Raw genomic sequence first — 16,322 nt, 5'->3', positions numbered from 1 at the left:
ATTGTTTAGTCACTAGTCTATAGCAGTCTGCCTCTCGGTAGGAGGGGTCTGGTTAGGTTTAAAACTCCAGCTTTTGTGGCTTCTGTTTGTTCTTCTCGACAAGAGTCAGACAGAAGTCAGACTACCAGAGCAAGAATTTTAGCTGAGGAAGCTGTTGTGATTTGAAGCGAAATGTCCTCGCGTCAAGCAACCCAGTCCAGTCGAAGATTCAAGCTTCTCTACTATGGAAACCACCTGGACAACTGAGAGCCTTCACAATGAAAAATTAATTCTGCAGCATGACATCAATGAAATAAAAATATAAAAGCCAAAATGATGTGTTGCATAAGTAATTGCATCCCTTCAATGTAACAAAAATAAACAGTGTTGCCACAGTTACTTTTTTAGTTACATTATACAGTTACTTCATTAGAAGCTTTATGCAGTTACTTTATTAGGAGCTGCCAATGACTTGTAACTAGTAATCTAACTTGGTTACTCTTAAGATTGAGTAATCAGCATACTTTGCTGATTACTCAATCTTAAGAGTAACCAAGTTAGATTACTAGTTACTTTATTAGTTACATTCAGTAGCTGCCGAGAAGTTGTCCGCACCTACTAATGAAGTAAAATGTAAGTGTAAAAAGTAACTAATAAAGTAATTTTTCAAAGTTACTGTGGCAACACTGAAAGTAAATGATCACTTTTACAGCCAGTTTGCTTCATACAGTTTAGGAGATGGATCCATGAACATTTTTAAGTCACTGAAAATGTATTTGACAAGTTATTCTTGATTGCTATCAATGTTTAATAAGAAAGAGAGGACCCAAGAGGGAAGCAGTCCTAGAACCTTCTTGCTGTTCGGCAACAGTGTAAACTATTGTACCTTACAGTGGTATTCCACAGGGCACAGTTCTACTACAAATGCCCACGATCCAAAAAAAGTGCTAAAATGGGATGAAAGGGGCTTAATTCCCCCATAGCTACAGGCCAGACATGATTGAGCTGTTCACTTTAAACAGAAACAGCAACAAACGTTCATCGGGGCTGCTTTGACTTTGTGTTTTTACCTCCAATGGAGCATGCCGTAGTCACTAAGAATACCCTCTTAAAAGACGTTTGAAGCTCTCAAGACTACAAATACCTGAAGTTATCTTGTACTATCAACAATTTTGACAATCGGGATAAAATATTTGAATCTAATGATTTCCATAACTACACCAAGTTTGATCAAGTTGCACCCTGACTTGCTATTCGAGGTTAAACGTGTTCTGTGGAGTCGTAAGCAAACTGGTGTACCGGGTAAGTGCGCGGTAAACAACTCACTGTGCGCGGGATCAAACCTGTGTGGGATTTGGGTTTCGACTCCAACGCCTTAACCACTTGGTCATTACAGCTGAGCTTTTATGCAACAATTGTTGATTTAATTTTAAATCAGACACCAATAATGTTGATATATTTGTGTAAAAGTAGTAAAAATATAGCAACAAAATGCCTTTTGCGCTCCTTTGTAGTTTTTCCAAGATCTGTTCGTTTAGAAAGACTTTTATTTTGAAAGGTCGGAAGTGTTCTCGGGTTTCTGCGCTCGGGAGGCTGCAGCCTGTCCGGGGGGTGGGGGGTGTCTTCACCGTCTGTGGGTCTTTGAGAAAAGCAGCTTCAAGTGTCTGCAGCGTGGAGAGGAACTGCGCCGAACCACAAGGGTTATTCTGCCAAAGACGACCGTGCGCAGCTCGGCCCGTCCCGTCGCCATGGTCTGATCCGGTCTGCAGCCTCCGAGATGCTCCGATCCTTCCGCCTCTGCTCAGTAACACCGGCCCGGGGACACCGCGATGCTTTTTCGACGGAGAGCCAGGTAACACGGGCCCGTCGGAACCGACACACCGATGAGATGCGCTGATTGCGGAGACTAAAGAAAGCAGGTTCGAGAAGTCGGCCGAGGCCTTTTTCTTTGAAGCTGTTTAATCCGCGCGAGCCCTCTGTGAAATAAAAGCGCTTTTATTCCGTCATAAAGCCTCTTTGTGTGGTTGCGGGGTAGTGGTCGTTACTATTACTTTTGCTGTGTAATCTTGTTCCTTGTCGACTTCTTGTAACTGGATTATCTGTTAACAAGGATTTGGAGGTTATTTTAAGATTGTCTTCTGATTAATTACTTATTAACCTAATTGTAATTTTACAAAATTAGTACAAAATCTCATTGGTGTCTGTAGTATCAGTGTCACTGTGACACATAAAGACAAAATGTGAGATGTGTGCCTCTGTGGACCACCACCCGAAACCAACTTTTCTAGGCAAATTTGGACTTGGCAGACCTCCAGACCAAATCAGAACAAAACAGGAATTGTGGCAGTGCTTTCTTTAAGAAGGTAGACCGCACCAGCAGCTGTGTCCAGATTTTGAAGTCTTCCAAAACAGTTGTTCTAGAGAAATTAAACTCTACTCTGTTTAACAGCAAGCAGCAGATAAGGAGTTGATAGTAGACCTGGGTTTTGGTCTTACTAACACAGTGTGTGTCCTTGGATAAGACACCTGATCTACATTGTTCCAGTCCACCTACCTGTAAATGGATACAGACCTTGGCTGGGGAGGTAGCCTGTATCAGACTGGGGTCCCATCCAGGGAGAGTTGGAGACTCTCATCCGCTTCATGAGACATTTGTCTCATGAAGCAGATTGCAATTCCAGAATTGCGTAATATACTTCCAGAAGTGATGGCCATTGAGGCTGCAACTAACGATTATTTACATAATCGTTAATCAATATTTGATCGAAGATTTTCTCAATTTGATTAGTTGTTAGGTCCATAAAATGGCAGAAAATGTTGAAAAATGCTAATCAATGTTCTCCGGAGCCCAAGATGACACCTTCAAGTGTTTTGTCCATAAATCAGAGCTGTTCACGTTCATGCCACATAGACGTAAAGATACTAGCAGAAGCTGAAACCAAAGAATATGGATGTTTGAAAAGGCTCAAAATGATTAATTGAGCCAATTAATTGATTAATTGTTTAAACCTCTATTGGCTAGTTTTGGACACACAAAAGCTTTGGACTTCGTCCTACATCTGATATCATGTAGTAGTAGCTACTCCTCAGAACCCAGTTGTATTTTGCAAGGTTTGTAGTTCTTTTACACACTATAGTGGCAACCTGGACCTGTGCTGAGCAGCAACACTTCACAACAATCTCACTAGGCCTGTCTGTCTTTATTTTGTAGGTTAAAAGATGCCAACATGGCCCAAAATAGAAGCTTCAGTGGCCCTCCCCTACTTTGATCACAACCTGAAATTGACTGACTTCATTAGTCTCTTGGGTTTTCGCTGGATACGGTCAGGACTGAGAGCAGTTCTAGACACTTCGCACTCATCACTTCTGTCTCCATGGCATTTAGTCTCTCTGTCATTTTGCCCCGTCAGGTAGTGTATGTTTGGTATGTGTTATTACTATGTTGTAATAATCTGTAGTGTATAATAGAGATAGTAGGGTGGGTAAGGTTAGACTTTACTCATCTACAACATATTATGTGCTCAAAAACTGTGAAATGTCTATTTTAAAATTTGTTCTGATCTAAAATAATGTGATGTAAAATATATAGAATCTTGGTATTTAACACAAATGGCCAAATACACCACAGTTTATACTCAGGGCAAAGGTGGTTCCATAGTATGCTTGACACTTACCTAGGTAGAGAACTGGTCCATCCCCACCGCCACATTGTACCTGTGTTCTTTGTTAACACAAATAGCTCATCAGCCAATCACATGGCAGCAACTTCATGCATTTAGACATCTAGATGTGGTGAAGATGACCTGCTGATGTTCAAACTAAGCATCAGTCAGAATGGGGAAGAAAGAGGATTTTAAGTGACTTTGAACTTGCCATGGTTGTTGGTGCCAGACAGCATATTTCATAAACTGCTGAAACAACCATCTCTAGGGTTTACAGAGAATGGTCCAAAAAAGAGAAAATGTCCAGTAGGGTTCGCGGATAGTCTAAGGCAGTTGTGTGGACAAAAATGCCTTGTTGAGGACAGAGGAGAATTGGACAGACTGATTAAATGGGCGACTGTGTGATGCTCTCATGTCAGTATGGACCAACATCTCTGAGGACTGTTTCCAAGACCTTGTTGAATCTATACCACGAAGAATTCAGTTCTGAAGACAAAGAAGGGACCAATCTGGTACTAGCAAGGCGTGTCTAATCAAGTAGTAATTAAGTAGCAATTAATCAAGTAGCAGTAATTAATTCACTGTCATGCAGATCTTTCCAAATGACGATTATTATTATAACGGCTGAGTTATTCGTCCCATTTGTGTTGCATTGCATTTAGAGTGCAGTTTGGTTCCATACGTTTGGTACCATTGCACTCTGCACCAGTGTTGCCACAGTTACTTTGAAAAAGTAATCCAGTTACTGATTACTCCTTGAAAAAGTAACTTAGTTACTTTATTGATTACTCAATTGTAAAAGTAATTAAGTTAGATTACTAGTTACTTTTTTAGTTACTTTCCCCAGCTGGCGACAACAATCCTCTGCCACCTCAACATGAAAATGATGCTTGTTTTGTCAAAACTCACTTTATAGTCACCCTTTCTGGACTTCAATGAAACTAAATACTTGTTTTATAAAAAGTAAAATAAAGATTTCTTTCTTGACCTCATATTTAACTGTTGACAGCACTGTAACAGTAAAACTTGCAGTTTCTAACCTACATTGTTTATAAATGTAACTATTAAATTCTTTCTAACATTTAAATTCTCTCTAAACATTTTACTTGTCGAAATTATTATTATTTTAAGTAGTATTAGTAGTTGTAGTAAAAAAAAAAAAAAAAAAAAAAAAAAAAGGCTTCAAAACTGGGCCTTTAATCTAGGGGTGCCCCACGCCCCCATTCCATCTGGATTTGCCCCTGCTTTGGCGTTTGAGCACAAAGAATGGATAACATTTATTTATGCAGAAAACATGACCAGATTTACAGGTAAAGTTTTATTGCGTTTTCACATCATGTGGTCCTCAGAAAGAGAGATTAGGTGCATTTGAGTGGAAAATAGTGTTAGTTGATTACGCGTCACGGAGGATCAGCTGTTTTTAGCGAGCAGATACGGAGCAGCTCAGCTCAGAATTCTAAATAAAGGAGAAAAAAGCATAAAAATGTCTTTGTAAAGTCAGTGCAGGTGCGCTGTTGTCACCTTGCTTTAAGAGGTGAGGACGAGTTGTAGCTTCTGCAGAAAACCACGGCTGAAAAGCTCACAGCTCGCTTAAAGTGTGTAGTTCAGTCGAACCCCGACCTCCTGCCCCCGGACCAAGTTTAATGCTGCTATCGACCCACAATGCAAAAATAATAGTAACGCACAGTGACTTGGAGAAGTAACTTTAATCTGATTACTGAGTTGGAAAGATTAACACGTTAGATTACTTGTTACTAAAAAAAAGTGGTCAGATTAGAGTAACGCGTTACTAAGTAATGCCAAAAAGCTGAAATGCCAAAAACCTGTAACGCCAAAAACCTGAAAAGTCGGTAACGCGTTACCGGCAATGCTGCTATGCGCACACACACACATGCACGCGTGTGCACACATACTCATACACATATAGGGCTGCTCGATTATGGAAAAATCAGTATCACGATTATTTAGGTAAATACTGAAATCACGATTATTCAAACGATTATTTTTTTTTTAGTTACACTCCATTTATTCAGCATTTCTCTCTCTAAAAAAAAAAAAAAAATTGTTGTAGACAATGTGCGCAAAACCTCCAAATTGAAAATGTATAAAACATAAACTGAATAAAATAAATATTAAAAATATCATTTTATATTATTTTTCTGTTTTCCTCTCCCTTCCCTGTTGTCACTGACCAGTTGGTCAGTGTCTTTGGGCATCTCCCTGACTTGTGCTACTAGGACATAGTGCGGCTGCATTGTTTTTGTTTCAATTTATGTTCATTAGTTTGTTTTTGTCATCATTCCCTTGACCACGTCTCCTTATCTCCTTTTGCAGAAATTTATCCATTCATTTATTGTTAAAATATAAAATGAAACAGCTTTTTTAAAAATAATAAAATGGTTGCTGTTGAAAGAGCCTTTTATTTAGAAGCAGGTGATGTTATTCTGGATTCTCGGGACCAGATGAAGGTCTCTTCTGCAGCTTTGAACTCTGGTGGTGTTGCTGAAAAGCAGAGATGTTTTCTTTCAACTGGACTTGGTGTTCAGCTCATCAGTGGAAGTTTGGTTGTCTGCACAGCAAATGTTCCTGATTAGGACAAATAAAAATATTTCTTTAAATATAAAGAAACACAAAACAGTTTATATATATATATATATATATATATATATATATAAAAAAAGGAAAAAAAAAAACAGGGAAAAACGATGGAGGAAAAAAAAAAAACGCCTGAAAAAATATGTTATTTAAAGTTAAGCTTTCGTGGTGTCTGAAAAAAGCTGTAGCTTTATTTGGTAAAAATAAAAAAGACTGAACCATTTACAAACTAAAGCGTTCACTCAGATCAACTGTGCTAAAAGGCTAAGCTAACATTAGCCGATCATTAAACCTTCACAGCAGTTCAGTAAACGTCACGTTTTATTTTTACATTATTCTCACCTCGATAAAGCTGCAGAACTAAACTCCGTTGGGCAAACTGGGACTTCGCATATATCCAAAAAGTGGGCGATTTCGGACTGAGTGGGTTTGCTCCATCACCCCGGCTACCTGCCTCGATCTGCCCAGGAATGATGCCCCGGCTTCTCCGTGCGGACTAGCTCGCTGTCGCGGTTCGATCAATATCCCACCAAGTCGTCAGTCCTCCCTCGGTCAGCGTCACGCCGAAAAGTAGCCGAAAAAAAAAAGCTTCTGCCAGCAGGGTGATGGGAGAATCGTTCTACTGCTCTTTTCTTTTAAAGCTTTTTTTGTGGTTCAGGTGACGCAAATTCAAGAAGGCGATCGCTGAACTTTTTTCAGGTTGTGGAAACAGCCAGAGTGTGACGTAGCAATCCCGCCCCCTTGCTGCTTCCAAGCGACGCATCTGACGTCATGCGTCTTGGGACACGTTGACGGATTGGCCTGATGAAAGGCCCTTAAATCGTTTCACTCGATTATACGAGTTTGGAGATCGTTTGATACAAATATCGATATCGCGATCGAAATTCGGTTAATTGCACAGCCCTGTACACATACTCGTGCACGTGCACACAAAACAAATCCATTGCACTGTAAGCCGTCTGACGTGATTTTTTTTTTTTGTTGTTTTTTTTGTTTTTCGCTTCACTGAGGACATAGTCTCTTTTTTTTTTTTTTTTTGGTAGTATATGCGCGTACAAGTGTCTTCCCACTTGTGTGACCGCACGCACTCTCACACAAGCCAGGTGGCACTTAGCTTTAAAACAAAGTGTTGCTGACAGACGAGGATTTGATGCACGACATCTACATCATCAGAATTATTTTTGTTATTTTTGGAATCCTATTTAAAGTTCGTGTTGGATTGTTGATGTCAAAGCAGCAGTGACGCACCAAAGTTGGATTAATTTCTGATGTGATTTTTTTTTTCGCTCGACTGAGTCCCTTTTCTGTTGTTTGTAAATTAAAATGACTAGGATCTGTTTTAGCCGTTATATAAAACAAATAATGAATGTTTTACATTCTTTCAGTGGAACGAATTCTTAATTTGGTGAAAGCTGGAACAAACCACTCAACGAGGCAAAGCCGAACCGAGTTGAATGGTTTGTTTCAGCTTTCACCTCATAAAATATTCATACCATTGAACTCATAAACATTCATTATTTATAGTGGGGAAAATAAGTATTTGAGCCCCTGTCAGTTTTGCAGGTTTTCCCACCTACAAAGAATGGAGAGGTCTGTAATTTTTATCGTAGGTACACTTCAACTGTGAGAGACAGAATCTAAAAAAATCCAGAAAATCACATTGTATGATTTTTTTAAAAAATAATTAATTTGCATAAAATAAGTATTTGACCCCCTACCAACCAGCAAGAATTCTGGCTCTCACAGACCTGTTAATTGTTCTTTAAGAAGCCCTCTTATTCTGCACTTTTACCTGTATTAATTGCACCTGTTTGAACTTGTTACCTGTATAAAAGACACCTGTTCACACACTCAATCAATCACACTCCAACTTGTCCATCATAGCCAAGACCAAAGAGCTGTCTAAGGACACCAGGGACAAAACTGTAGACCTGCACAAGGCTGGGATGGACTACAGGACAACAGGCAAGCAGCTTGGTAGAAGACAACTGTTATGATTATTTATTAGAAAGTGGAAGAAACACAAGATGACTGTCAATCTCCCTCAGTCTGGGATTCCATGCAAGAGCTCACTTTGTGGGGTAAGGATGATTCTGAGAAAGCTCAGAACTACACAGGAGGACCTGGTCAATGACCTGAAGAGAGCTGGCACCACAGTCACAAAGATTACATTAGTAACACATGATGCTGTCATGGTTTATAATCCTGCACGGCAGCAAGGTCCACCTGCTCAAGCCAGCACATGTCCAGGCCTGTTTGAAGTTCACCAGTGACCATCTGGATGATCCAGAGGAAGCATGGGAGAAGGACATGTGGTCAGATGAGACCAGAATAGAGCTTTTTGGAGTCAACTCCACTCACCGTGTTTAGAGGATGAGAACAACCCCAAGAAAACCATCCCAACCCTGAAGCATGGGGGTGGAAACATCATACTCTGGGGGTGCTCTTCTGCAAAGGGGACTGTATTGCACCGTATTGAAGGGAGGATGGATGGGGTCATGTATTGCGAGATTTTGGCAAACAACCTCCTTCCCTCAGTAAGAGCATTGAAGATGGGTCATGGCTGGGACTTCCAGCGTGACAATGACCCCAAACACACAGCCAGGGCAACTAATGGGGCTCCGTAAGAAGCATTTCAAGGTTCTGGAGTGGCGTGGCCAGTCTCCAGACCTGAACTCAATAGAAGATCTTTGTAGGGAGCTGAAACGTCTAACCTGAAAGATTTGGAGAAGATCTGTATGGAGGAGTGGACCAAAATCCCTGCTGCAGTGTGTGCAAACCTGGTCAAGAACTACAGGAAACATCTGACCTCTGTAATGGCAGACAAATGTTTCTGTACCAGTTGTTAAGCTGTTTTTCTCGGGGGTCAAATACTTATTTTATGCAATAAAATGCAAATTAATTATTTAAAAATCATACAGTGTGATTTACTGAATTTTTTTTAAATTATTTTTTTAGATTCTGTCTCTCACAGTTGAAGTGTAGCTACGATAAAAATTACAGATCTCTCCATTCTTTGTAGGTGGGAAAACCTGCAAAACTGACAGGGGGTCAAATACTTATTTTCCCCACTGTATATAATATAAAGAAATAGTGCTTCTTGCAAATTCATCAGTACATGAGTTAAAGCTCTCATGGATTTGATTGATAACAATTGTATAATATGATTGTTTTTAAAGTGTACATTTAAACATATTTTCTGCTTGTGCAATAATGCAGATGGTCCAAATGCATATAAGAATAGGTCGTGATATAACACAATGTAGGTGGATGCTAAAGCACCAACCGCGGGGGCAGCAGCTCAAGCAAAGCTGCCCAGACCTCCAGATCCACACACACCTCCCCCAGCTCCTCTGGGGGAACCCCAAGGCGTTCCCAAGCCAGCCGAGAGATGTAGTCCCTTCAGCGTGTCCTGGGTCTTCCCCGGGGCCTCCTCCCAGTGGGACGTGCCCGGAACACCTCTCCAGCGAGGCATCCAGGGGGCATCCGGAAAAGATGCCCGAGCCACCTCAACTGATTCCGTTCGACATGGAGGAGCAGCGGCTCGACTCCGAGCTCCTCCCAAGTGACGGAGCTCCTCACCCTATCTCTAAGGGAGCGCCCAGCCACCCTGCGGAGGAAACTCATCTCGGCCGCTTGTACTCGCGATCTCGTTCTTTCGGTCATGAGCCAAATTTCATGACCATAGGTGAGGATTGGAACGTAGATTGATCGGTAAATCGAGAGCTTTGCCCCCCTACTCAGCTCTCTCTTCACCACGACGGTCCAATACAGCGACCGCATCACTGCAGATGCTGCACCGATCCATCTATCGATCTCACGCTCCATCCGTCCCTCACTTGTGAACAAGACCCCGAGATACTTAAACTTGCGGGTTTAAGTATCTGTAGGTTCACCACCTGCAGAGGGGGCCATGGGGGTCGGGTGCAGAGAGGATTGGGTGGCGGTCGAGGGCAGGTGGCCCGGCGGCCCGGTCCATACTCACAGCCCCTGGCTGTTGGGACGTGCAGGAAATCTCACTCCCATAAAATCCCTGGAGGACTGTCTTCTATCAGTGAGAAGTTGGATGTCTAGTAACTTCCTACTTTTAAACTTTGATAAGACTGAAATCAATCAATCAATCAATTTTTTTATATAGCGCCAAATCACAACAAACAGTTGCCCCAAGGCGCTTTATATTGTAAGGCAAGGCCATACAATAATTATGTAAAACCCCAACGGTCAAAACGACCCCCTGTGAGCAAGCACTTGGCTACAGTGGGAAGGAAAATCTCCCTTTTAACAGGAAGAAACCTCCAGCAGAACCAGGCTCAGGGAGGGGCAGTCTTCTGCTGGGACTGGTTGGGGCTGAGGGAGAGAACCAGGAAAAAGACATGCTGTGGAGGGGAGCAGAGATCGATCACTAATGATTAAATGCAGAGTGGTACATACAGAGCAAAAAGAGAAAGAAACAGTGCATCATGGGAACCCCCCAGCAGTGTACGTCTATAGCAGCATAACTAAGGGATGGTTAGGGTCACCTGATCCAGCCCTAACTATAAGCTTTAGCAAAAAGGAAAGTTTTAAGCCTAATCTTAAAATTAGAGAGGGTGTCTGTCTCCCTGATCTGAATTGGGAGCTGGTTCCACAGGAGAGGAGCCTGAAAGTTGAAGGCTCTGCCTCCCATTCTACTCTTACAAACCCTAGGAACTACAAGTAAGCCTGCAGTCTGAGAGCGAAGCGCTCTATTGGGGTGATATGGTACTACGAGGTCCCTAAGATAAGATGGGACCTGATTATTCAAAACCTTATAAGTAAGAAGAAGAATTTTAAATTCTATTCTAGAATTAACAGGAAGCCAATGAAGAGAGGCCAATATGGGTGAGATATGCTCTCTCCTTCTAGTCCCCGTCAGTACTCTAGCTGCAGCATTTTGAATTAACTGAAGGCTTCTTAGGGAACTTTTAGGACAACCTGATAATAATGAATTACAATAGTCCAGCCTAGAGGAAATAAATGCATGAATTAGTTTTTCAGCATCACTCTGAGACAAGACCTTTCTGATTTTAGAGATATTGCGTAAATGCAAAAAAGCAGTCCTACATATTTGTTTAATATGCGCTTTGAATGACATATCCTGATCAAAAATGACTCCAAGATTTCTCACAGTATTACTAGAGGTCAGGGTAATGCCATCCAGAGTAAGGATCTGGTTAGACACCATGTTTCTAAGATTTGTGGGGCCAAGTACAATAACTTCAGTTTTATCTGAGTTTAAAAGCAGGAAATTAGAGGTCATCCATGTCTTCATGTCTGTAAGACAATCCTGCAGTTTAGCTAATTGGTGTGTGTCCTCTGGCTTCATGGATAGATAAAGCTGGGTATCATCTGCGTAACAATGAAAATTTAAGCAATACCGTCTAATAATACTGCCTAAGGGAAGCATGTATAAAGTGAATAAAATTGGTCCTAGCACAGAACCTTGTGGAACTCCATAATTAACTTTAGTCTGTGAAGAAGATTCCCCATTTACATGAACAAATTGTAATCTATTAGACAAATATGATTCAAACCACCGCAGCGCAGTGCCTTTAATACCTATGGCATGCTCTAATCTCTGTAATAAAATTTTATGGTCAACAGTATCAAAAGCAGCACTGAGGTCTAACAGAACAAGCACAGAGATGAGTCCACTGTCCGAGGCCATAAGAAGATCATTTGTAACCTTCACTAATGCTGTTTCTGTACTATGATGAATTCTAAAACCTGACTGAAACTCTTCAAATAGACCATTCCTCTGCAGATGATCAGTTAGCTGTTTTACAACTACCCTTTCAAGAATTTTTGAGAGAAAAGGAAGGTTGGAGATTGGCCTATAATTAGCTAAGATAGCTGGGTCAAGTGATGGCTTTTTAAGTAATGGTTTAATTACTGCCACCTTAAAAGCCTGTGGTACATAGCCAACTAACAAAGATAGATTGATCATATTTAAGATCGAAGCATTAAATAATTTTAGGGCTTCCTTGAGCAGCCTGGTAGGAATGGGGTCTAATAAACATGTTGATGGTTTGGATGAAGTAACTAATGAAAATAACTCAGACAGAACAATCGGAGAGAAAGAGTCTAACCAAATACTGGCATCACTGAAAGCAGCCAAAGATAACGATACGTCTTTGGGATGGTTATGAGTAATTTTTTCTCTTAATAGTTAAAATTTTGTTAGCAAAGAAAGTCATGAAGTCATTACTAGTTAAAGTTAATGGAATACTCAGCTCAATAGAGCTCTGACTCTTTGTCAGCCTGGCTACAGTGCTGAAAAGAAACCTGAGGTTGTTCTTATTTTCTTCAATTAGTGATGAGTAGAAAGATGTCCTAGCTTTACGGAGGGCTTTTTTATAGAGCAACAGACTCTTTTTCCAGGCTAAGTGAAGATCTTCTAAATTAGTGAGACGCCATTTCCTCTCCAACTTACGGGTTATCTGCTTTAAGCTACGAGTTTGTGAGTTATACCACGGAGTCAGGCACTTCTGATTTAAAGCTCTCTTTTTTAGAGGAGCTACAGCATCCAAAGTTGTCTTCAATGAGGATGTAAAACTATTGACGAGATACTCTATCTCACTTACAGAGTTTAGGTAGCTACTCTGCACTGTGTTGGTATATGGTATTAGAGAACATAAAGAAGGAATCATATCCTTAAACCTAGTTACAGCGCTTTCTGAAAGACTTCTAGTGTAATGAAACTTATTCCCCACTGCTGGGTAGTCCATCAGAGTAAATGTAAATGTTATTAAGAAATGATCAGACAGAAGGGAGTTTTCAGGGAATACTGTTAAGTCTTCTATTTCCATACCATAAGTCAGAACAAGATCTAAGATATGATTAAAGTGGTGGGTGGACTCATTTACTTTTTGAGCAAAGCCAGTAGAGTCTAATAATAGATTAAATGCAGTGTTGAGGCTGTCATTCTCAGCATCTGTGTGGATGTTAAAATCGCCCACTATAATTATCTTATCTGAGCTAAGCACTAAGTCAGACAAAAGGTCTGAAAATTCACAGAGAAACTCACAGTAACGACCAGGTGGACGATAGATAATAACAAATAAAACTGGTTTTTGGGACTTCCAATTTGCATGGACAAGACTAAGAGTCAAGCTTTCAAATGAATTAAAGCTCTGTCTGGGTTTTTGATTAATTAATAAGCTGGAATGGAAGATTGCTGCTAATCCTCCGCCTCGGCCCGTGCTACGAGCATTCTGACAGTTAGTGTGACTCGGGGGTGTTGACTCATTTAAACTAACATATTCATCTTGCTGTAACCAGGTTTTTGTAAGGCAGAATAAATCAATATGTTGATCAATTATTATATCATTTACTAACAGGGACTTAGAAGAGAGAGAGACCTAATGTTTAATAGACCACATTTAACTGTTTTAGTCTGTGGTGCAGTTGAAGGTGCTATATTATTTTTTCTTTTTGAATTTTTATGCTTAAATAGATTATTGCTGGTTATTGGTGGTCTGGGAGCAGGCACCGTCTCTACGGGGATGGGGTAATGAGGGGATGGCAGGGGGAGAGAAGCTGCAGAGAGGTGTGTAAGACTACAACTCTGCTTCCTGGTCCCAACCCTGGATAGTCACGGTTTGGAGGATTTAAGAAAATTGGCCAGATTTCTAGAAATGAGAGCTGCTCCATCCAAAGTGGGATGGATGCCGTCTCTCCTAACAAGACCAGGTTTTCCCCAGAAGCTTTGCCAATTATCTATGAAGCCCACCTCATTTTTTGGACACCACTCAGACAGCCAGCAATTCAAGGAGAACATGCGGCTAAACATGTCACTCCCGGTCTGATTGGGGAGGGGCCCAGAGAAAACTACAGAGTCCGACATTGTTTTTGCAAAGTTACACACCGATTTAATGTTAATTTTAGTGACCTCCGACTGGCGTAACCGGGTGTCATTACTGCCGACGTGAATTACAATCTTACCAAATTTACGCTTAGCCTTAGCCAGCAGTTTCAAATTTCCTTCAATGTCGCCTGCTCTGGCCCCCGGAAGACAATTGACTATGGTTGCTGGTGTCGCTAACTTCACATTTCTCAAAACAGAGTCGCCAATAACCAGAGTTTGATCCTCGGCGGGTGTGTCGTCGAGTGGGGAAAAACGGTTAGAGATGTGAACGGGTTGGCGGTGTACACGGGGCTTCTGTTTAGGGCTACGCTTCCTCCTCACAGTCACCCAGTCAGCCTGCTTTCCCGGCTGCTTGGGATCTGCCAGGGCGTAACTAACGGCGGCTAAGCTACCTTGGTCCGCACCGACTACAGGGGCCTGGCTAGCTGTAGAATTTTCCACGGTGCGGAGCTGAGTCTCCAATTCGCCCAGCCTGGCCTCCAAGGCTACGAATAAGCTACACTTATTACAAGTACCGTTACTGCTAAAGGAGGCCGAGGAATAACTAAACATTTCACACCCAGAGCAGAAAAGTGCAGGAGAGACAGGAGAAGCCGCCATGCTAAATCGGCTAAGAGCTAGTAGCTATGCTAAGCTAGCGGATTCCTAAAAACACGCAAAGTGAATAATGTGTAAATAATTTAGAGGTGATTCAGCAGAAGGAGTGCTTTAGTTAAGGCACGTGAAGATTACACTGGGAAACAAATCGTAATCTAGATAACTAGATCAATCTAACTGCACAGATTATACAGCTAACAGATACAGCAAAACACCGCTGTGCTCCGGAACAGGAAGTGATACAATACCGCAATGAGAGCCAACCACCAGTAGAGGCAGAGGTGTAATGGTGGTTCTTGGTCCAGCGAGACATCGGCATCAGTTTGACCAGCTGGCGCTCAGCCTGGGTTCGTGTGTCATACATCATACAGACAAAATGAGGAACCTTGGAGTAATTTTTGATCCGACATTATCTTTTGACCTCCACATCAGGGATGTTACTAGGACTGCTTTTTTCCATCTGAGAAATATAGCGAGGATCCGCCCCATCCTGTCCATGGCTTATGCTGACCCTGATTCATGCTTTTGTTTCTTCTAGACTAGATTATTGTAATGTTCTGTTTTCAGGGTTACCACAGTCAAGCATTAGGGGTCTTCAGCTGGTTCAGAATGCTGCCACCAGACTTCTGACACGTAGCAGAAGGTCTGAACATATCACACCCATTTTGGCATCTTTGCACTGGCTCCCTGTTACTGTGAGAGCAGATTTTAAGGTTTTGCTATTGACTTATAAAGTTGTTCATGGACTGGCACCATCTTATCTGGCTGATCTGGTGGAACTCTACGTGCCGGCCTGGGCTTTGCGGTCGCAGGATGCGGGACTTCTCTGTGTTCCCAGGGTGAAGAAGAAGTCAGCAGGTCAAAGAGCCTTTTCGTATCATGCACCCACCCTGTGGAACAGTCTTCCTGCGACCGTGAGGCAGTCTGAGTCCGTGGACATTTTTAAGTCGAGACTCAAAACCTATTTTTATTCTCTTTCTTATGGATAGTTTTTATTTTTGTTTGTTTTATTCTTTTATGTCTGTTTTTATTTATGTATTTGAATTTTTTTTATTCAATTTTAATTATTTATTCATTTATGTTGACTTGTTTTATGTAAGGTGCCTTGAGATGGCTTTTGCTGTGATTTGGCGCATTATAAGCTAATTAAATTAAATTAATCACAGCATTGTATTCTGTCACCAAGCCATTAGCTCTGCATCCATGCTAGTAGTGACAGCTAGCTGCTGTGGACCAACTATTTCTGTACTTTCTGAGCATTTTACTTCAAATATTTGTGATAATACACCTTGCTGTGCATAGTAGAGAAGCTTGAATCTTCGACTGGACTGCGTTGCTTGACGCGATGACGTTTCGCATCAAATCGCAGAAGCTTCCTCAGCTAAAATTCTTGCTCTAGTAGTCTGACTTCTGTCTTGACTCTTGTAGAGAAGAACAAACAGAAGCCACAAAAGCTGGAGTTTTAAACCTAACCAGACCCCTCCTGCCGAGAGGCAGACTGCTATTGGCTGGTGATTAAACAGTTGCTTTAATTAGCACCTTTTGTGCTCTAGTTAGCACCCTCCTAATGACAGGGTAGCTGTCCCTCCTAACGATGGGACTGA

The 16,322-nt window shown here is 41.5% G+C and overlaps 1 protein-coding gene across 2 annotated transcripts in view; it reads left to right on the top strand.

The window, feature by feature from the left end:
• The first annotated feature begins 1,618 nt into the window (after positions 1 to 1,618).
• The window catches only part of gal3st4 (galactose-3-O-sulfotransferase 4), a 42,912-nt gene continuing 28,208 nt past the window's right edge, over positions 1,619 to 16,322 (top strand). The window contains exon 1 of one of the 2 annotated variants that reach the window (XM_034164679.1): positions 1,619 to 1,831. In XM_034164679.1, the coding sequence (XP_034020570.1) occupies positions 1,809 to 1,831 (23 nt within the window). In that variant the 5' untranslated portion in view covers positions 1,619 to 1,808. The remainder of the gene's footprint in view (positions 1,832 to 16,322) is intronic. The other variant, XM_034164678.1, reaches the window with a different exon arrangement.

The sequence above is a fragment of the Thalassophryne amazonica genome, chromosome 23, assembly GCF_902500255.1.
Source record: "Thalassophryne amazonica chromosome 23, fThaAma1.1, whole genome shotgun sequence".
NCBI classification, from domain to species: Eukaryota; Metazoa; Chordata; class Actinopteri; order Batrachoidiformes; family Batrachoididae; genus Thalassophryne; species Thalassophryne amazonica.
Note: the sequence above shows the minus strand (reverse complement) of the source record. Positions and strands in the feature narration are given on the sequence as shown.